Genomic DNA, 23,771 nt, shown 5'->3' on the forward strand with positions numbered 1-23,771 from the left:
GGACTGGCATCGGGGTTGGGGGTCAACTGAGAAAGTTGGGATAAATTATGTATACAAAATTGAAACAGATGAGAGAGAGAGAGAACTGTTTAAAAATCAAAAGATGGATTGCATTGGGAAAATTTTTTGTCATGGACCTCCCCAGAGTGCTGAAGAACAACAAGGTCAGTCTGGAGACTAAGGTGCGCCTGATCCAGGCCATGGTCTTTGTAATTACTTGCTATGCATCATAAAGATAGATAATGACTAAGGGTGATGGAGAATTGATGCCTTTGAGCTTTGGTACTGGAGAAGAGTATTGAATATACCATGGACTGCTAAGAGAACAAACCGGTATGACCTGGAGAGGACGAAACCAAGCTGCTCCTTGGAGGCAATGATTCGAAAGCTCTGTCTGACATACTTTGGGCATGTTGCAAGGAGGGACCAATCCTCGGAGAGGGATGTCATGCTTGGAAGGATGGAGGGATAGTACAGGAGAGGAAGACCCTGGGTGAGATGGATTGACTCAGTGACTGGGATAATGGAAGTAGGTGTGTCAGAGACAATAAGGCTGGAGCAGGGTTCAGAGATACTGTAAACAGAGTCAGTATGTGTTGCAAGTGACTTAATAACAAGTAGTAGTATATTTGGACGTGCGAAATGAGCCACTTATTGAGTGGAGTCAGCCAGTACTTTAAATTCATCTATGATTTTATTTTCAGCAGAGCTTTGCTATTTATTTGTTTGTTTGTTTGAACCATTTTACAAGGAAAGTGAGACTCAAGTAAATTATTTGGTGGAAAATACTGAATTTATCATTTAAACTTACATGTTTTGATACCAAAATGTTATTCCTACTGTGTAACTTCTTACAAATCATCATTATCTTTATATCAGTCCTTACTTACCTCTAAACTTACATGACACCGGAAAATCATGAGAACCTCTCCAGAAGTTCCTACAGTCTTCATCACTGCTGTTCTTGTAATGGGGTTGCTGCTTGTGGTTGGGTGGAGTCTTGGAAAGATGTTTGAATGCTTATTTTAACCTGTTCGGAGGACCACTGAGTTTTACTCCACTCAGTAGCACCATCATACCCCTTCCTTTTGCTCACCAGAAATCTTGACCCACTTTTCCAGATAACGTATCCACCAAGCATCTGTATGTAGGTTAAAATTTTAATGTACTAAAAATCATAAAAAAGAAAAACCAACAATGAAAGTGAAAGCCCTTATTAGATTCAGAGGCAAATGCGAGCTTGAGCTACAGCCACGCTCATTTAAGGAAATTAGTATTCCTTAAACGTTGACTGGGGATAGCGGATTAAGTTTTAGAAGGACATTTCAGATCACGTTTTTTAAATTAACAACTGGCGGCCCAGCATGTCCAAGCTGCTCGGGTACATGGCACCTCAGAATTTGGCTCTGATAACGGGCTACCCCCTCAGCTCCTAGCCCGGGGCAAGGTTTTCCCTGATTTGAGAATGGCCATCTCTCGCTATGAGCCAGCGGCAGAGATCAGTGTCGGTTCCTATGAGACAGCGTATAAGGCCTGTGAACCCCACAGTGGCCACTTTGTGACCCTCGAGCGTGAGTGCCCAATGGAGAAGGTACTGGAGGGGGCCTTCCTGTCACCACAGTTCGTGAAGTGGCCTTACAGAGATGGCTGGAGGCTTTTGAACATCCCAGTGTTGTCCGGCTGATGGATGTCTGGGCTACAACCCGAACTGAGTGGGAAAGCAAGGTGACTCTGGTGTTTGAATATGTGGATCAAGATCTAAGGACCTGTCTAGAGAAGCCAACCCGAATGTGTGGATCAAGATCTAAGGACCTGTCTAGAGAAGCCAACCCCACCAGGCTTGCCAGTGGATACCATCAAAGATCTATGTGCCAGTTTCTCAGAGGCCTCGATTTCCTCCATGCCAATTGCATTGTATATCAGGACCTGAAGCCAGAGAACATTCTGGTGACAGGTAGTGGGACAGTGAAGCTGGCTGCCTTTGACCTGGCCAGAATCTACAGCTACCAAATGGCACTTAGACCTGTGGTAGTTACACTTTGGTACCAAGCTCCTAAAGTCCTTCTCCAGTCTACATATGCAACTCCTGTGGACATGTTGGCTGTATCTTTGCAGAGATGTTTCGCTGGAAGCCTTTCTTCTGTGGAAACTCTGAAGCTGACCAGTTAAGCAAGATTGATTATCTCATTGGGCTTCCCCCAGAGGAAGACTGGCCCCAGAGCAGCCTTTTCTTCCAGAGGGCCAGGCCCAGTGCAGTCCATAGTGCCTGAGGTGAAGGAGTCTGGAGCACAGCTGCTGTTGGAAATGCTGACTTTTAACCACATAACCAAATTTCTGCCTTCCAAGCCCTGCAGCACTCTTCCCTACAAAAGATTGAGGATAATCTGAAGTGATCAGTGGAGTAGCTGGAATAGGACCAAACCGAGGAGAAACTATCATTTTACGTCTTTGGATGTTTGAGTAGAGAAACCCTCCTCTCCATTGATAAGGCAATCTACTTTAGCCTCTGCCTTCATGCTGAGGCTTTGGAACCCCCCCCCCCAACTTTTTATGGAGAATGTTTTGCTGCCTTAATGATGTCTGCTTCCCCTTACTTTTGAGACATATTCTTCTTCTCCACCCCCACCCCATCTCACTACACTAAGGGGTATGCCTGTCTTCCCTTCTGTGACATTGGGTTCCTCGTTTATACAGGTGGAAAAACAAAACAGAAATGTGGTATTTAAAAAAAAAAAAAAGTTTACAACGGGCAATAGTGTTGTGGTAGTAGTTGAGGTCAAGTCAGAAGTGACTCCTTGCTGATCCTCCAGCAGGTTTCAGAAGCTGTAAATCTCAAGGAAAGAGATTTACCATCTTTACCCTGTAGAGCAGCTAGTGAATTTGAACTTTATACCTTTGGCTTGGCAACACAACCTCTTTCCCGCAAGGCCATCAGAGTTCCCTTTTCCCCTTTAACAAATTTTAAACTTTAAAAATGGAAAGCAGCAGACTGGATAAATAAAACATGAGAATGAGAGGTTAATGTTTGAGGAGTTAAAGGCGTTCTGACAGCAAAGTCCCAAGCATGTTGGGGTGCAAACCACAAGGCCACTCACCAGCTTTTCATGAAGCTGCAGCAGTGCACTCAAGTAGATTTGGGGTTAGGACAGGGTTCAGATCTGTTTCCATAGGGTCGCTGTGAGTCGTACTCGACTCAACAGCACCTAAACAACTTGTTGTGTACCGTCAAGTCGGAACTGACCCATAGGTGACCCCTCGACCAGTTTATCAGACGCATTTAATCTCACGGGAGGAAAATGCCCCGCTTTCTCCTGCAGAGCAGCTGATGAATTCGAACTAGCTGCATATGGAATTGCAGCGCCCCTTCTTCCTACTAAATCAGTGTAAATCCCCATTAACATTTACAGCCTAGGGAGCCCAGTGGGGGTCCGTTTGAGTCCAAACAATTCCAAGGTTGCAGGGATATTTTGCTGAGCTTTTAATTACTTTACAAGGAAACATAAACGGTGATCAGATTCAAGGCAGAAGCGTTCATTGCAAAACATTTTCCTTAATCAGAAGCACTGCTCCGGGAATACAGCTTTTTTTCCATTCTCTTTCCCGGGTTCAGTGCAGGTCACGTGCTGCCTATCACATGACTCGGTCAAAGGATCTTTTCCTCTTACAGCTTTGAAAAAAAAGAAAGCATTCGCCAATTAAAGCTGTTAACGTGTACTACGCTGTTTCCTTGTTGGGTTTTCTGTTCACTGCTGCTACTGTAAAAACAAAATGAGTGGTAAGATTTTGACTATTTTAATATTATGCTTTTATTTTGAAACATAGCATTATATTAATCTAAATCATAATCATGCTCTGGATTTTTTTAAAATCGGTGTTAAATATAATCGCTAAAAATATTTTGTTGCTAGGTAATTATAAAATTATTAGATTATATTCAGAGTTAGGCTGATTTGAGATTCTGCAGAGTATTTCATTCCAGCACCTTTATTTTACTAGCTTTTTGTTTTAAAAGCTAAAATCTGAAAATTGGTTTCAGATTATTTGGGAGCCATTGTGAAAGCTTCCTTATGAAGGAAATGTGTAGCACTTCAGCCAGTTGCTCTGTAAGAATTTAAACTCTTGGACAAATTAGTAGTTTCGTTTTTAAAAAAACCAAACTGTTAGATGTGAATTAATAGTAGTAAAGAAAACGTTCATTTATGCAAGATGAATTATCTATCTTTTTAAGGCATTAGTGGCACTTTTTGAAGAATTTGAGAAGGTTCCTAAATTCTAAAGGTATTGATGAATAGAATTTCTTCTAGAGGATATTGCATAGATTTTTCTCAGATTATTAGAAGGAGCTACTATGTATATGTATTCACATTGCTCATTGCTGCAACTCTTGCCTGGTGTGCATTTAATGATACAAATTATAGCAGATTTAGCTTTTGCCTTGGGTCAAAATTCCCCTCACACCACACAGAAATAAGTCCACTCTTACGGTTTAATCTTTTCGTACTTCATAAATTGAAAAATATTCTTGGCACTAAGGAGTGTAGGTTTTTGCTACAGACATGGTGCTGTAAACAATAATGCTATGAGCACTGTTCTAACTATTAATATTTGGGTATACTGTGCAGTGGAGTTTTTAAGTGTTGAGTGTTGTTTTGTTACTTTATACCAGTACATTAGATGTTAAGATGTGGTACCAATAAATTCTTTTCTTAAAAAAAACCCAAAACCTTAGGTATGAAAATTTATCTGAAAGAGTGAAATGATTGTTTTGTAGAGAAATGAGTTAATCATTATACATGGACCTTGACTAGTAATATATTACTGCTGATTTATTTTAGATTAGATTTGTTTTGTTCTGTGCTCAATACTACCTTTAACTATACTTAAAGCAGCTATCAAGATACACTGTGGTTTGCATTTAATAATATTTGTATTGTTCTAGATAGTGGAAAGCAGTCCAAATCAGCTAAGTAGTCTCATGATTTTAAGTATAACCAACAGTAAATATTTTAAAGGGGGGAACAACCTGAAGGAGAAAAAAAACAGTAGCTTTAATAGTTTAATGTAGTAGGAGTTTCTTTATTGTAATCATTTAAATTGTAAGTACCACTTTCAGTGGGATTTTTTTTCTCAGTTAATTTTCATGTATTTAATGGGTACTTATTTTATCCAGTTTTTGTGCTTCAGTGATAGTTCACTATAGTTTTATGTAAATTGACCAGTGGAATTAAGCAAAGGAGCTCTTTTTCTCTTTGAGCCCAGCTTTTAGAAGTGAATTGTTTTCTTGCCAAGAGGTATAAAGAAGCACCACATAAGAGTTCTCGGTAAATTACTAGATAGTGGTGACTTGAATGTAGGAAAATGTTTTCCTTCTTCTCTTTGTTTTTCAAGAATATAAAATTAATGAAAGCTTTGCTTTTCCCCTCCCTTTAGAAATGGCAGAGCCACTATTTGAACTGCTGATCTTGCATTTTTAGTAGCCTGATAGGTTATGCATTGCATCACTAGGGCTCTGTCTCTAAATATTAAACTCCTTAGGTAGTTTAAGATAATTTTTTAACATTTTTGTTTATTTAGGGGGGGTTACTGTAGATGGGGATGTATTTTGTTGAGAAACTTTATAGTTATTACTAATGTAATTTGTTAGTCTCTTACAAACAAACAGCACTGTCCTTACTCTTTTCACTCTTTAACCAAGTATGGTCCCCATTTCCTTGACTGTCCCTACCACGTAAGGGAGCTCTGGTGCTCTGTGGTTGTGTGTACCTTCAAGTCGGAACCAATCATAAGTGACCCTCCAGCAGGTTTGGGGGTGGGAGAATTTGCCCATCTTTCTCTCTCTCCCACAGCAGCTATCTTCCCCGTTTCTCATCTTACCTCTCGTTCCATCCTTCATGGTTTTCCATTTGCCATCCTTCCCTTTTCTCCCCTCTTCTCCCCGCTCCTTTGCTAACCACAGTTTCGTATTTTCCTCCTACATCCCTTTTCCAACAAGCTATTTTCCCCTCCCCCTTTAGACATCCTCCACGCACACTTTGTTCAGTCCTCAGCCCGCCTTCTTCCTTAGAGGAGACTAATCCAGGTTTGCTCTAACTGTCCTGCTTTTCATTCTGTTTTCTAAAGTATGTATAATGTTACCAGTGAAATTTGTTTCTTTTCTAAGATTTTCCTCTTTCATTTTTTTTATGTAGAAGATAACTGAGACCCTTTATGTGAACTCTGTATATTAAAACTATACATATAAAGAAGCTCCCTTACTATGTTTTTAATCAGACTCTTGCAGTCTAAACATTATCTCCTCAGAAGAATTTCTCTTTGAGGTTATGGCAAAGAAAGGATCTAAAGATGAGATATTAGAGTTGTGTAAGGCAAATAAGATTTAAGCTCTAGAAAAAATAAACCACCTATTCCAGAAGTTTATTCCCAGGAAAATTAGAATAGAAATGTACTTAAGATAGGATTTATGACAGCAATTAGATAAACTATACAAATAAAAGGAGTTAAAGGAGTAAGACAAGCTGGTTTTCACTTATTTAAAAGAAAAAGAACTTAACCATATAAGGAACAATAAAAAATTTTTCTCCCTTGGGTAAATATACTCTTAACAGCATTTTTTCTGTTTTTAAGCACCAGAGAGACAGCTTACCTAGTACACAAGAATTCTTTAACCCTAACAAAAATATTTTGAAATTTTTAACTATTCTCCCATTTAACTGCTTTTCCTTTTTTACTTTTTCTTACTAGTTTTTAAAATTTAGTGTTTCATAACTTTAGTTTTATTTTCCTCTATGTCAGCATTTCTCAGCCTGCACAATCCTAAGACTTACCTGGAATATTTGCAACTGAAATACCCTGATTCAGGACCATTTTAAACATTGTATCTCAAAGGAGTCTTGCTAAAAAGTCTGTGGGTCAGACTCCATGGGAGAAAAATAAGCAGCCTCCTGCACTAAAGTTTTACAGCCTCGGAAACCCAGTGCAAGGTTGCTGTGAGTCAAATATGGTATAAAAACAGTTGGTTTTCAGAGTTAATCTCTACAATAGCTTAAGGGGCTCTGGTGGTCTATTGAGCTGCTACTCAAAAGACTATGCTTCTCCAGTGGACCAAAGAGCCACAGGTCTCGGAACCCAGATGGAGAATCGCTCCAGTTGTTTTCAGCTTGGTGGCAGTGAGTGATGGTAGCCAGAAAATGTGTGTTTGAAGATTTTCCCAGGTGACTCTTATCACCAGAGGAGTTTTAAAAGCACTCCTGTTAGTAAAGAGACATACACTGTACAAGACAGCTTTTCTACTTCATAGCAACTCAACCATCTGAACTTCTTTTCATCATAACACAGTCAATCACTATTATGTTAGTTAGAAGCATTCTAAGCATAATTAAGATTGTTTTTAACTCTGGCTTGTCATACCTTGTGGGTTTATACAACATCCCCTTAACCCTTTCAGGTCCTGCTCAGGTTCCAATGATGTCTCCAAATGGTTCTGTGCCTCCTATTTATGTGCCTCCTGGATATGCCCCACAGGTAGGTTTTTGTGTTAGTTTTCTGTCTTTGTAAGTGTAACCGTGCTATTACTCTTTATTTAGCTTTTATTTTGATGAAAAATTACTATTTTAATAGTTCAGGATTATAATATTGTTTAACTTTGGTAAGCCTGTTTCAGATATATTAATATGCTAAGAGGATGGGAATGTTGTCATTGTTATGTGCCGTCGAGTTGCTTGCGACTCATAGCAACCCTATGTACAACAGCCCTAAGCCCTGCTCTATCCTGTGCCAATCGCACTGCCTCCGACACACCCATCCCGATTACCCCAGTCACTGAATCAATCCACCTCATAGAGGGTCTTCCCCTCCTGCGCTGTCCCTCCACCTTCCCAAGCATGATGTCCCTCTCCAAGCACCTGTCCCTCCTTACAACATGTCAGACGAAGCCCCAGAATCCTTGCCTCCAAGGAGTAGCCTGGTTTAACCCTCTCCAGGATGAATCTGTTTGTTTTCTTGGGAGTCCATGGTACATTCAGTATTCTTCTCCAGCACCACAGCTCAAAGGCATCAATTCTGCTTCTATCCTCTCTAGTCATTGTCCAACTCTCTGATGCATAACAAGTGATTGCAAAGACCATGGCCTGTATGTTGACAATATTCTTCCTTTGGTCTTATCTTTAAATAATTAGTTAGAAAATGAATTTATTAGTTTCATCTTCTTTAATATGTGAATATTAACATATCTTAAATGATAAAAATAAACCTTAACATTCTTTTTAAATAGTTATTTGCTTTGGGATAACCCAACACAGTGCTTCTAACCCTGTTCATACTATGACACAGAGAAACTAGTAATTGCTGCTATTGTGTGCCATCAAGTGGGAACCTGCTTATAGCTGTCCCTCCAGCGAGTTTTCAGAGGCAGTAAATAGCACAAGAAGAGATGCCCATCTTTCTCCTTTGAAACAGATGGTAGATTGGATCCAAGTGCCTTTAGATGGGCAGCCAAATTCTCACCACTGAACCACTAGAGGTTAGATGGCACATTATAGTAGATAAAAGAGTATTTACTCCTGTAATCCGAAAAGTTTAGGGGATTAGTATCATTCTTTCCTGCACCCTAATTGGGAAGCTCTGACTTCATGAATAAGGTACAGCTAATTATTTATTCTGAAATTCTGGTGGCCAAGTGTGCTGCCAAGCCAGAGGCACTCAGTTCAAAGCCACCATTTGCTCCATGAGGGAGAGATGGGAAGTCTCCTCTTGTGTGGTTTACAGCCTCTGAAAACTCACTAGAGGCTCAGTGATAAGTCGGTTCCAACTCAACGACCTATACACTAAACATTTTTAAACTGGATTGAACTGTAAGATCTGCAGGTGTTAAATAAATATCTCCCCTTGCTGAGATTCTAAGTAGGCTGCATGCATTACCTGAAGTCCGGTCTGAAAATAGACACCTTCTTTGCCCTGGTACCACATTTACTCTTTTTCATTTTTCTTTTTTTCCTTTTCACATTTACCTGAACTTTGCTTTAGGCCTCTCTTCATGTCTGTTTTTGTCAAAATATTAGTGGGATACTGTAATAAGCACACTGTCAAATATATAAAGCCCACCATTAAGGGGCATCCCTATGTAGTATAGATACTACACACTGTACTACTAACCAAAAGATTGAGAGTACAAACCCACCCAGAGACAACTCCGAAGAAAAGCCTGGTGAGCTGCTCCTGAAAGCTCATAGCCGTCGAAACCTCACGGAGCACAGTTCTCTGCTCACATGAGTCAACCAGAAGTCCAGATCAGCTCAGTGGCATGTAACCATATGAAGTGCCGCAAAAGGAGAACTGACTCCTGGGAAGAATGGAAGTACAGTCATACATTTCACACCTTCCTATTGGAGCATCTCTGTCATAGTATATGTCTGTGGTCCCATAAAGTTTAACAGTTCCGGAATCCCAGTCAGAAAGTGGAACATAGTAACTTCTTTCCATATGCCACACCTTTGTCTTGTGTCTCTTGGCATAAAATGTTATTATACGTATATAACTTATAATACTTTTATCTTGATAATTATAATAAACAGCTGTGTTGCTCATTTGTACTGTACTTTCTAAAAAATTCACCTTTTTACAATGTAGCAGTAAGAGGCAAAGGAGTAGTAGTGATTAGAAATTGAAACAAATGGTTATTAAATAACACAGAGTAGAGAATGAGTAAATATTACTGCTGAGACAGTCAAGGATCCTTAAAATCAGAAAAAATGGCCCAACCTGTTGAAGAATTAACTCCACTAAAAGCTACAAGGCCAATGAAAATGCTAGGGAAACTATGTCTAATATGGAGAAATTAGTGATATGGTAGATTAATAACCAAACCCAAAAGGGAATCCGACTGAGTACTTTGATCATTGCCATAGCTCCTGGAGCTCCAATGTTATTGGTGTTCATGTAGCCTAGTTGATGGGAATTGTGCTGCCAACCCAGAAGTGGGTAGTTCACATCCACCAGCTCTTCCGAGGAAGAGTGATGGGACCTTCTCCCCCAATGTGATTACCAGCCTCTGAAAATCCTATGAGGGTCAGCTATGAGTCCGTTCCCACTGAGTGAAATGGCAGAAGGCTTATTGAAGATACTGAAAGAAAATGACAGGACAAGATTATGATGCAGTGTTCACGTAACATCCAGATGACACAAGTTGTTACGTGCCGTCAAATCATCTCATAGCGATCCTATGTACAGCACCCTATCCTGAGCCAGCCTCATCATCTCCAACACATTTGACCTAATTTGCCATGGTACCATCTTAATAACTTGCAGATCAGACCATTGGGATCCATAAGGTTTTCATTGACTGATTTTTGACAGTAGATTGGCAGGTCTGTCTTCTTCGTTGTTCTTATTTTAGACATTTTGCTTACATACATGTATTCTTCAGCTTCATGGCCATATGCAGAATCACTATTAGATGGGTAGTGGATACTCTTGAGGTGTATTGGCCACAATCCAATCCATTTTTATGCTAGAATTCTGCCATTAAACCACCAGTACTTCTGCAAGCGCTCCAATACTACTAAGACCACCCAAGTGCCACGGGATAAATGTAGTCGGAAATTAGAGGTGAGAGATGTCACTGAGACTGTGTGACTAGCAAGTGTTCATCCAGGAGCAGTCTGCCTTCCTTCAACCCACATATTTAGCTTCTTTACCTATAAGAGAGACAGACTTTTTATTCTGAATAGGCCTCATATCATCACTGGCATACTCCATGCCATCTCTTCTTATCTTATTCAAAGTTAACGTCTGTTTCTCACTTCAGACATATAGTCATCAGCTAATCTTGTTGTTCTGCCTTTAAATATATTCACAATATAGACTACTCCTTACCACCTCCCATGGGACCATACTATTCAAGTCACATCCTCTTTATACCTAGATTGCTGCAGTAGTTTCCTAAATGTTTGCTCTTTGCCTCCCCTACAGTTTAGTCTCAATTTAGCAGTCAGAGTAATCCCACCAAAATTGTGTTAGGTTGACACAATTTGATTTGGCACTGGAGACAGTTGAGGCTGAATAATTTTTCACTGTAGCATCCATGACCTCTGTACCCACTACCCCCTAAATGTCAGTAGTATGCAGTCTAAGTTGTGACCACAATAAACATCTCTACATATTGCCACGTGTCTAAGAGGGAATAAAATTATCCCTTGATTGGAAACACTGGCCACTCTCCTGTTTAAAACTTTGTGATAGTTACCTCTTTCACTGAGAGTAAATACCGAAAAACCTTTAATAACCTCTCTGACCCTGTGTGACTTTGCTGTTCCTCATTTTCGCTTATCTTTCTGACATTACTTGCTTCTGCCCCCTACTATGATTTTCACCCGCTGGCTTCGTTGCATTCTATGAGTACATTCAGACTCACTTCTACCTTAGAGGTTTTGTTCTAAGTATTCCCTCTTCCCAGAATGAGCTTCCATTTCACATGACTGACTCCTTCACTTCGAGTTTTTCTTCACATGAAGTCTGCCTGAGGCACCTGTTCATACTGCAGTGTGTACCCTTTCAGGGAGCTCTACTGGTATGTGGTATGGTTCATTCCAAGTTGTACCACTAATGCAGAGATATCTCCAGTGGTTGTATTCACCAGCAGCTTACTGGGAGACAGTGACAGGCTCTTCACATTGTAATTTATAGCCTTAGGCCTGGTGGGCACTATGAGTTAGTAGTGACTCCGTGGCAGTTTTTTGGGTTATTTTAATTTTTGTTTGTTTGTTTTTCTGTTCCCCACTTAGAGTGAGTTTCCTCTCCTTACTGGATTTTTTTTTTCATATATCATTTCAATTTTAAAAAATTATAAACATTAATCTGCAAGTAGATACATAGTCAGATAAGCTTTATATGAACATGGACCTGTGACCATACAAAGATATATAACACATGATATTGCTACATTCATAGTAGTGTATGTTGTAAATACACTCATGTGTATCACAGAACCAGCAGGGGGCAATGTTGTGTAAGCTTCTTAACCATAACCAAATACACTAAGGGAAAACATTGCTGAACCTAGGTCTTCAGGACCATAATCTCGGAAAATGTCAGATCAATTGGTATAACATTGTCCACAGAGATAGTGTTCTAGATCTACTTTTGAGTAGTGAATGGGGTCTTAAAAAGCTTGAGGGAAGTTATCAAAGGTAAAAGTGTTGGGTCTGTCCCTTTCTAGAATGAAGAAAAACAGAGATGCATACAAAACCGTTCAGTTGGTCCAAGGATCCATGCAAATCTCAAACTCTACAAACCTAAGACCAGAAGAATTAAATGCTCACTTCTCTAATGGGAATGATAGTAGGGGGTACTGGTCATAGTGGGAGAGAAATGTGAAACAAAATCCAAAATCATAAAAATAGCCAGGTTTAATAGTCTGGTAAAAACTGATGGAACCCCAGAGGCTGTAACCCTTAGTCCTCCTTTGAGCCTGGAACTAAGCCCGGTGCTCTATTTTCGTTAAACAGTACGGTATAAGGTGAACACTAGCAGCAGGGAGCTAATTGCTTCTTAGAACAGTCAGCCATGCTAAAGGGTAGCCTTTGCCCAGACTTAGAAGGCGAGGAGGAAGGTACAGGATTAAAGGAAATGAGAACCTCTGTGCAGAAGTGAGAAGAATTCTGGTACACTGTGAGGATTGTAATTAATTACATTAAAAATGTATGTGAGTGGTTGATTGGAAAACCAGTTTGTTAGGTAAATTTTCACTCAAATCACAGTAAAAATGTTTTAAAAAAAATCTGTTTCAAGAGTGTGACCATCAAAAAAACTTATTTCTAAGCCTCAAAGGCAAAGATGTTTTCCTTAACTGGTTAATATATAACTGGTGTTCATCTCCCTTAAAATAATCAATTGTTAAAATTGTCCTGGTTATGGTAATAAGAATCTTTTCTCTAAAATTCCAGTTATGTGGTTTAGCTTTCTGATTCTTAATTCAGGGGTTTGTTTGGATTTGGAGTTTTTTTCCATTTTTTATTTGATCTTTCTATATAACTTGTTCTCTCTTCTCCCCTCATACGGAACAGAAATTATTTGCTTATTCCCATCATACCTAAGGAGAAATTCCCTTAAATTTCTCTTCATTATTACTTCTTCACTGAATATACTTGACAGTATAAATAACACTGTCGTGTTCTTTTTTGCTTATATTATTGCTTAGGTAGTTTCATCAGTGTTTTAAATTTTTTATGGCATTAACAAGCCACCTCATATTCAATACTGTTTCATATATATCTACTGTACTTAATAAATTCTTTTCATGTTGACTCTTTAAATTTTTATTTACTAGTCTAAGATTTCTTAGTCTGATACAACTCTTTTCAGAAAAAGAAACTTTTAATCTGATTTTGTAGGTTATTGAAGACAATGGTGTTCGAAGAGTTGTTGTGGTTCCACAGGCACCAGAGTTTCACCCTGGTGGTCACACAGTGATACATCGTTCTCCACATCCTCCTTTGCCTGGTTTCATTCCTGTCCCAACCATGATGCCACCTCCACCACACCATATGTACCCACCAGTGACTGGTGCTGGAGATATGGCAACACAATATATGCCACAGTATCCCTCTTCACAAGTATATGGAGATGTAGGTAAGTCACCTTAAAATAATCCTGTTTTATTGAATTGGATAGTTTTAGTTTATATGCAAGATAATACTGTTACTGATAGGCAAGAATCAGTCATTTTGATGATGGTTTCTTTTTTTCCTATCATCATCATTATGCAAAAGAATCAGCAATAGTTACATTATAGTCACTTTCAAACACATCTCAAGCAGTGTTAGATGTTTCATCCTTATGATCACTCTTCAAGACAGATGAGTAATAACAAAATAAAAAAAGACTGTAAAATATCACTCCAGAATAGTAGGACTGTGTTCAAACAGTATCAGGTGTTTATTTCTCTATTGTGGTCTGGGTTCTGAGGAAATTTTCAACCAAGAATAATCAAGTCATCTTCCCCCCCCCCCGCCCTTTTTATCCTCCTTTCTAAATTTTCTTTCAGGGAGCGCTGGTGGCATAGTGGGTAAGGAGTTGTGCTGCTAATCCAAGTCAGGGGATTTTAAATCCACCAGCGGCTCCATGGGAGAAAAATGGGCAGTGTTCTCCCATCGAGTTGACAGCCTATGAAAACCCACTGGCAGGTCAGCTGTGAGTCCTTCCGACTTGATGGCAATGAGTTTAGTTTGTTGAGTTGAAATTTTATTTATTTTGTTGTTGTTATTGAAAATAAAACTGCAGAACATACACCAGATCAACCCTTTCTGCATGCACAGATTAATAACACTGACTCTATTCTTCCAGCTGTGCAGCCATTCTCACTTTCCTTTTTCTTTTAGTTTTACCTCCTTCATTAACAAAAACACAGTGCCCCCTGAGGTTCTTTGGAGTTGTCTGTCTGATCCCAGATAGATAGTTCGTCTGAGAGCATAATGTTCATAGCAGGCATTCTTTAAAATTATCTCAGGAGATATTTTTGGTTTAAGGTTTAAAAATTATCTCAGGGCAATAGTTTTCAGGATTATATCCTTCATGGCTCCAGAAAGTTACAGAATTCATCGGCGTGTGAAATTCCATTCTGCATTTTTCCAGTTAGGATTTGTCTTTGGAATCTGATCATAATGTGCAATAATTGTAGCTGGGCACCATCCAATTCTCTGCAAAGGAAAAGGAAGTTAGTTGCTTATGGAGACAATTGATCATACGTTTCCAATAAATATGCCCCTCTGGTTCCTGGCTTGCCTCCTTCCTTTGTTACTACATGTAAATAGAGACCCAGTTGTGACTTGAATGAATGCATACAAGCTCTTTAGACCCTGGGCACTACACAGGAACTAGGAGTTAGGACAGAACCACTGACTCTAAACCTTCAAAGCAAAGAACCTGGAGCCTTGCAGTTTCTAGTTATATGTAAGCAGTTTCAGCAGCTATGCCGTCTCTTTTTGGCCGTTGTAACTATATCCATCACAACTTTTTTCAGTTCAGCTTTTGACAGGGTGTAACTGACAGCAGTTGGAGTTGTAGTACAGGCCTACCTTTGACCAGTGCATCTTCTTTCCCTCCTTTTGACCCCTGTTAACTACAAACCACTTAGCCACCAGGTGTATGCTTCAGTATATCACAAAAGGACAAATATTGTATGACCTCTCTTGAATAAAATCATGTCTGTCTTAAAGATTGTAGGCTGTGATACCACTACGCAAATTGGCTTACTATTACGAGGGATTAAGAAAACAGTATGAGACTATCCTCAGAGTTAATACACTGATAATAAATGGTTGAGAAGATGAGATTACCTCAAAATAGTTATTGTTTTCCCCATATCTTTAAACTCACTCGTATACTCAAAGCTCTCAAATTTATTTATTCAGCCAAACCTTTCCTCTCAGCCACAGTTGCTTTTTTGTAGCCTTCTTAAAGAGCCTACTTAACTGAATGTTTTGAGCATCTCAGTCATAACCTTTCTAAACGTAAATCTCAATTTTAGACCCCAGAACCTACTTTTCTCTGTTTTTCTTTCAGGCAGCCATTGCCACTATCCCCTCAACTTATATGAAAACCCAGTGATTAAATTTTTGTTGTTTTTCAACCCCAAATGAGATTATTCTCAGAAGTTCCCCTAACTTACTATTTGTCTGTTGAAGCCTACCCACTATCACTTCTTGCCACAGCAACTGCAGTAGCCGCTTTGCAGTTGCTTTTCTGCTTCTTTTTAGCCTCTAATAATTTGTTCTCAGCCAGAGTAAACATTTTAAAATGTAAATCAGATCATTCTCCTATTTAAAATATTTCAGTGACTTCTCATCGAATTTAGAATAAAGTCCTAAACCCTCCCTCAAGATGACAGTTTCTCTATTGCAGCAATATTGACTTTTTGAGACAGATCATTCTTTTCTGTGACAGGTACTCCTCTTCTCCATGTGACAACCAAGCATATGTTACTCATTCAGTTCATTGCTGTCCAGTTGGAACCATATCATAGCTGGCCCCACTGGTGTTTTGGAGACTATAAATTCTGCAGAAAGATTGCCCATCCTTCTCTCACAGAGCCACTGGTAACATAGGGAGTAGTTGCACAACACCCTATGGACTGTGCTACCAGAGCCCCCTGTCGGTTACTGTTAGGTACTATTTAAGTTGACTCTGACCCATATTACACAACCATAACCACAGAATGAAGCACTGAACTTGAACCACTACATCAAGCCATTTCGTTGAAGAGCTTCCTCTTTTTCACTGACCTTATTCTGTTTTACTTGGTAATGTGTCCAAAGTTATGTAAGACAAAATTTCCTCGCTTCTAAAGAACATTCTATCTGCACTTCTTCCAAGATAAATGTGCATGGTCTTTTGCCAGTCCATTACATAGTCTATTATCTTCACGAGCATCACAATTCAAAGGCATCAATTCTTACTTAGTCTTTCTTACTGATGATGATAGCTTAGATCAGGTGCTTGTTAGTCCTTAAAATTATATCCTTGATCTCTGCTTTAAAGTCCTTTGCTGCAGATGTTTCTGCTGCAGTACATCATTTGATCGCTCCTTCCATTTTTGGATCCAAGTAAAATCAAATTATTGACAACTTGTATCTTTACCTCTTTTTATAGACATTGCCACATGATCCTGGCTCTGTTGTAAACCACTGCCATAAACGGCAGGCTTTGTAGCACATGATCGCTGACGGCCTTGTCTCACTCCAAAACTCCTCTTTCAGCTTTTCAAGACTTCCAAGCTCTTTCTTGCCTCAAGATTTCAGCTTGTGGTATTGTTTCTACCTGTAAAGGCTTTCCTTCTCCTTTAATTACTTTTTTCAGAGAGATCTTCCCTGGCCCAGTCGCTCACAAAACATAACAAAGTTTTATTTTTTGTGAAGGTAGGATGTAGGGATTTTATTTTCTTTTACTGTAACCCCCTAAGAACTGAATCTGTTTTATTCATCATGGTTTCATTTTTGCCTACATATTGTCACCTTAAGGTTTTAGTTTAGTATTGTTAAGTGCCATCAAGTCACCTGCAAGCCTATGAACAATAACTCTGAACTTTGCCCTATTGTAAGCCAATTTCATTGTCTCCAAGACACTTATCCTCATTACCCCAGTTACTGAGTCAGTCCATCTCATTCAGGGTCTTCTTCTAATGTGCTGTACTTCCACCCTCCCAAGCGTGATGTTCTTCTCCCCGCCCAGAGTATGTGAAACAGAGCTTCAAAATCCTTGCTTTCAAGGAGAAACTTAATTTTACTTTCTCCAGAACAGACCTTTTTCTTCTCCTGGCAGTCCATGGTATGTTCAACATTATTCTCCAGCACCACAACTCAAAGGCATCAATTCTTTTCTCATCCATAGTCATTGTCCATCTTTCTGATACATAGCAAGTAATTGCTAAGACCATGGCTTGGCTCATATGTATCTTAGTTTCTAGACTGACGTCACTGCTTTTCTGTATTCTGGAGAGGTCCCTGAAAGCAGATTTTCAATACAATTTATCTTTTGATTTCCTGGCTACTGGTACCAAAAGTGTTGATTGTGGAGCCAAGCGAGCTGAAGCTGTTAACAATCGCACATCTCTTCTCTTGTCTATCATAATGCTGCCAATTGGCCCATTGATGAGAATCTTTGTTTTCTTAATGTTGAGCTTCAATTCATATGGAAGGCAGTCCTTGACCTTCTGCAGCAAATGCTTTAGATTCTCCTAAGTTTCAGCAAGTAACGTCATTTGCATAACACAGGAACTCGCTTGGCATTTTTTAAGTGGAAGGAACTGAAGAATAAATTTAAGCCTTGAGTTGCAGTACTTAAGGATGTTATGGGGACAATGTTGAATGATCTAGGAAACATCAAAAGAAGATGGAGGGAGTACACAGAGTCACTATGCCAAAAGGAATTGGCTAACACAGAAGAATTTCATGAAACAGCATATGATCAGGAGGCAATCGTGATGAAAGAGTAAGTTCAAGCTGCTCTGAAGGAATTGATAAATAACAAATTCCCAGTAATTGATAGAATACCAGTTGATGTATTTCAGCAAACACATACAGCCCTGGATGCACTCACTAGGTTGTGCCAAGAAATCTGGAAGATGTCTATTGGCCAGCTGACTGGAAAAGATCCATATTTATTCTCGTTCAAAAAAGTGATGATCCAGTAAGGTGTGAAAGTTACAGAACAGTATCACATGCAAGCAAGAGCAATTGGAACAGTACAGAGACAGAGAACTGGCAGATGTGCAAGCAGAATTTAGAAGAGGCTGTGGCACTAGGGACATTATAGCCAACGAGTTAGATGGATCTTAGCTGAAAGCAGAGAGTATCAGAAGAGTGTCCATGTTTCATTGACTATGCAAAGGCATTATACTGTGTAGATCACAACAATTTGTGGATAACCTTGGAAAGAATGGGAATCCCAGAACACTTAGTTGTGTTAATGCGAAACCTATACTTGGATTAGGAAGCAGACTTCAGAACAGAGCTAGGAAACACTTCAGGGTTGAAAAGGTGGATGCCAGAGATCCATCCTATCTCCCCTACCTTTTCAGTCTATATACAGAATAGATCATTCAGGAGTCTGGACTTTATGAGGAGGAATGTGGCATCCGGATTGACATCATTAATTTTATGCCTAGACTCTGTTATTTCTAAACTGTTTCATTCAATTGTTTTTGCTAGCTCCCTAAATTTTCTTCTTAAATGATGATTTGCTTTTTTTTGAGTCAGAAAGGAATTTAAGCAGTCAGTGTTAGTTCATTTTACCTATCTTATATTTTCATGTTGACCAAGATGTGAAAAGTTATGACTTCAGAAGAAAAAAAATAATACACAAGTCAGTTCTGATCTCATTTTCCAGCTGCAGTAATCATAACATAACTCCAGGTTGTCTCTTTGAAGGGTAGTAGTTACAGATGGAAAAATTCACAAGTTTTTGTACATTTAAAACAAAGCTTGGTCTATCAGCTGGGGAGAGACAAATAACTTTGTTTTACAAAATTATTGCTTTGAAACACTTTATAAGATTATACAGCTTAATGATGCTATAAACATGTTTGGGGAAAAGTGACCTTTGTAACAATTTTTCTTTCTTTCTAGATGCTCACCCTATACATGGAAGATCTAACTTTAGAGATGAAAGATCTAGTAAAACATATGAACGTTTGCAGAAAAAATTAAAGGATCGTCAATTAACACAAAAAGATAAAATAAGCAGTCCACCGTCATCACCCCAGAAATGCCCTTCTCCTACAATTGAACATAATGACGGATTTATAAAAGGGCAGAATGCTGGTGGTTTAAACACCGGGTCAACAAAGAGCAAATCAGGGAGAGGGAAAAGCACCACACAAGTTGATATGGAAATAGAAGGTAACCATGTCAAGTCCAAAGTTATTTTTACTTTTCCTCAGTCATTCTCTTTTCCTCAGTGTTTAACCTACTGGAATGTGTTCTAACCCTGCAATTATTTTTTCATATGAACTAAAAGTTAATAACTTGACACTTCCAAACATGAGAAAAAAATAGGGAACCTAAATTTTATTAGAGTATTTCGTTTTATCCATTTGGAAAATTTCATTTAGTAATTGATCTGAATACTACATATTACTAACCCAGTATCAGAAAAAGCTTACGTGAGTTTAATTCCTTTTCCAGGCCTTTTATCAGATAACACTGGGTTTTATCAAATCTCATTTCCCCCCGTTTATTTGTTTAAAAGCCTCTCATAACAACTTAACCAAAAACTGACCGCCATCAATGCCTGGTCATACGAACCCTGTAAGATAGTAGAACTTGCTGTAACAATGAATGAATGAAAATCCAACTTTTCTGTAAAATCACAATTAAAAAAATTTAAAAATAAAACTATCTATTATAGTAAAACAAAAATGATAGTAGAACTGCCCCAAGTTCCAAGTTTTCAAGGCTATGATCTTTACATCTGTCTACCATGGAGCAACTTATGAATATAAACCGCGGGCCTTTAGGCTGGAAACACAGATCTCAATCCACTGCACCACCAGCGTGCTTCTCAGAGTGAGTAGGTACATCGTTTATTAGTCTCGCTATAATATAGTCTACAGGTAAGAGAAAGAATTAACATCTTCTTTCAAAGTTCTTCATCATTCCAAGTTTCCCTTGGGTCCTTCAAATCAGTGATTTCTACAGTATGAACTCTGGACCACTACACTTTCTAACTACTAGCTCCATACCTGTGTTTTACATAAATATAAACGGGATTAAAAACATGACTGTTTTCCTACAAAATAAGTGCCAAATTACTGTTGACTGTAATGATAGGCCTCTTACTCCTCCTTATATAGTTTGCTCAGTTGTTAATATATCACTGAGTCGCAGCCAACTCATAGCTGACCCTGCATTGGCTTTTCAGAGGAACTGAATCACAAAGGAGATTGCCCTCTTGCTCCTGCCAAGCACCTGATGAATTTGAGCCCCATGAGTTTGTGCTGGCGGCATAGCTGCTTAACACCAAATCCCCAGAATTTCTCTAGAGAAATCCTTTTGGGTTTTGTTTTGTTGTAATACTGAATGTTTCAAGAGTTTAAATGCCATGTAAGATTTTTCTTTTGATTTTAGAAGCTAGAGCATCATGTAGCACATTTAACGTATTTAATAAATACTATGGTACATGTTAGTTTTGTTGTTTTATGGGCCGTTGAGTTGACTGCAACTCACAGCGTCCCAGTGAACAACAGTTGTGAACCTTGCCCTGTCCTGTGCCATCCTCACCATCTCCCGCACTCTTAAGCTCATAGTTACAGTCTCTTTGTCAGCAGTAGTACACCTTTCCATATGAACAAATAATCATTAACGTGTTGACAGAGGCACGCGTATATATGTTGTGGTGGTGGTGATGGTTGCTAGGTACCATCAACCTGACGGACTCTCCATGACTCTGTGAAGTACCGTCCAGTCCTTCTCACAGTCCCTGCTGTAAACATGGTTGCAGCTCAAGTGTCGGTCCCTCGGGTTGAGTCTTCCTCTTTTTTGCTGACCTTGTACTTTACCAAGTATGTCATCTTTCTTCAGGGTGCCCTCTCTTGATAACATGCCCAAAGTATTTGAGACAGAGTCTCACCATCCTCCCTTCAAAGGAGCATTCTGGGTGCACATTTGCTTTACAAAGCTGTGGTATACTTAGTTTTCTTCACCAATACCGTAATTCAAGAAATTCCTTATTTGTTGTCTAAATTTTTGTATCTGTATAAAGCAATTGATAATACCAGGGCTTGAGTCAGGCACACAAATCCTTGGTTTTCAGTACTTTAAAGAAATCTGTTACAAGCATATTTGCTCAGTGCAGTAAGTCATCTGATTACTTGATTGTTGATTCCATTGGCACTCATTGTGGAGCTAAGAAAAATTCAGTACTTGACAACTCAATTTATCATGATAGCATTTATAGATCCTGATAGGACAGTTCTTGTTTTCTTTATGTTAAGATGTAATCTATACTGTCTTTGATCTTGAACAGTAAATGTTTTAAGTCTACTTTGTTTTCAGCAAGCAAAGTTTTTTCATACTACAGTTTGATATTAAGCCAGCCTCTCATCCTGATGCCACTTTCTTGATATTTTACACTGTTACCCAGGATTTGTGTCGATAGGCTATTTGCATTCTCTTACCCATCTACATGTCAGAGTCAATGACTAGAGAAGCCATTTCGAACAATAAACCCTTAGCCCCACAGGTACCAATTTTCATATATTTCATTTCATTTTTGACAACTTCTAATTTTCCTAGGCTCACATAATTCCATTATTAATAGATATTAGCAGCTATTTCTCCGTATTTGGGACCATGCAACACCAGCAGATGAAGGTCCTTAATTGTTGGGACATGTTAACTCTTTCCAAGGCAGTAATGTAAGACTCTTGGAAGAATATCAGAATACTAACATAGGACTGGAAGGTGAAACACTCAGGTTAGAAAACTTTTGTTTTCTTTCAGACCTGAGGACCTCATCTTCCAGCCCTGTATCAGATAATGTTCTACTCCTGGTTTTTTTAATAGCATTTTCAATGGCCTTTTCTTTCAGAAGTCCTTCTTAGTCTGTCTTAGTCTAGGTACACCACTGAAACTGACACTGCATACATGACTGCTGGTGGCATGGCTTCCATCCTCACAGCACACAAGACCCCAACACACAGCTAACAGGTGCTAGCAGATAAATAGTAATGGTGTTAGAATTAGTAATATCAGTTCAAATGAAAATTGAAGCTAAAACTGAAAATGCTAAAGGGCTAAAAACTTCAGTGTATATATGATACCTGAATTCTCGAAAAAGAAGCTTAGAACATAAATTATGTATAAACTTAAGGACATAAATTAGAAAACATGTCTAAAATACCAACTTGTTCAGAAGATCTTTGGGAGAGAAGGGTAGTATTTAAGAGGTTTTTAATTAGTTTGGTTTTTTTTTCCCCCCCTAAGAAAAAGATGCTGAAACTAAAGCAGTTGAAGCACTTCTTTCTAATATTGCCAAACCAGTGGTAAGTATTTTACTTATTTTATTGCTATTTATATTTAATATATTGATATAAGATGCTTATGTATTTTTATCCAGGCCTTATTTAAAACGTAAACAAAATATTTTTAAGAATGAAGCATAGCATTCTGTTAAGAATCTGAGAGGGGTTTTAAAGAAAGATTTACTATAAAATAAATGATACTATAAATGTTTACTGGAAGCAGGAGTGGCATCCACTTCCTAAGGTGCATGCCTCTGGAAACTATGAACTTTGATAAATGATGATAGTTACAGAAAGGCTTCAGGCCTTCGAGTCGCTATGAGTCATGCTCGGCTCAGCGGCAGTCAATCAACAATGACAAAAGGAAGTCAGGCAAAGATCTTGTAAATAATATGGGTACCACTACTTAACCATATTTTTTAAAATCCTTTTAAATTGTCATAAAGTGTGCCCTTAAATTTAAAAAAAAGTATTAAATATAAACTAGGAAAATATTAGTGTTTCCTAACTTTTTACAAGCAGATACACGTACTAAAAGAAATTAGAAAACAGTATAGAAGCAGAATTGGCTACATTACAATGTTTATCTGTTTTCAAAATAACTTTATCATTGTAAGATTACCATAATAATATTAGAAAAATAATTGCAACAGGTAGAATAAAAAAATTAGTTTTAAAGAATTCATACCAGATGTGTTTTTTAAACCCATTAAGACTCTTGATTTCTTCACTGGTAATCAAAAGAAATAGAAATTACAGTTCTATGAAACCCTGAGGTTTCATTTCTCAGTGAACACCTACAGGCAAAAAAAAAAATAAGTTTGTTGTAACATTAATACTAATACAAAGTAAAAATACCTAATACGGGTATATAAAAATTGTGTCATTTTTGTTGGATGAAATTATATAGCCGTTAAGAAATATGGATATGAAAACTGCACAAATAAGCATCAAAGATGTTTTGAGAGAAGAATGGGGGGAACAAAAGAAAACTAAACTGTTTTTTCACAGTAATCACACTTACATACAGAAAAGACCTTAACAAAAGTAGGAAAAAAACTAAAAAAGCACCACAGTAGCTCAGGAAATGTTCCAATTAATGTCTTTTTTTTTTGTGAGTATTTTTTTAATAAGTAATACATTTACATGTATATAGCAAAAATACATCTCTTTACCTACTACTCCAACATAATCACTTTTAGCAATTTTATTTTCTTCTGATTGTTTCCCTTCGTATATGTGTGTGTGTATGTATGTATGT

The 23,771-nt window shown here is 38.4% G+C and overlaps 1 protein-coding gene across 3 annotated transcripts in view; it reads left to right on the forward strand.

Annotated features, from left to right (window-relative positions):
- The window catches only part of FNDC3A (fibronectin type III domain containing 3A), a 198,360-nt gene that overhangs the window by 122,332 nt on the left and 52,257 nt on the right, over window positions 1–23,771 (forward strand). For 2 of the 3 annotated variants that reach the window (XM_006879501.1, XM_006879500.1), the window contains 4 exons: window positions 7,445–7,521; window positions 13,386–13,623; window positions 19,116–19,388; window positions 22,473–22,531. In XM_006879501.1, the coding sequence (XP_006879563.1) occupies window positions 7,445–7,521; window positions 13,386–13,623; window positions 19,116–19,388; window positions 22,473–22,531 (647 nt within the window). Of the gene's footprint in view, window positions 1–3,672; window positions 3,776–7,444; window positions 7,522–13,385; window positions 13,624–19,115; window positions 19,389–22,472; window positions 22,532–23,771 lie in introns of those variants that run through there. The other variant, XM_006879502.1, reaches the window with a different exon arrangement.

This window comes from Elephantulus edwardii, unplaced genomic scaffold (genome assembly GCF_000299155.1).
Source record: "Elephantulus edwardii isolate Elephantulus edwardi_28Jun2011 unplaced genomic scaffold, EleEdw1.0 scaffold00004, whole genome shotgun sequence".
NCBI lineage: Eukaryota > Metazoa > Chordata > Mammalia > Macroscelidea > Macroscelididae > Elephantulus > Elephantulus edwardii.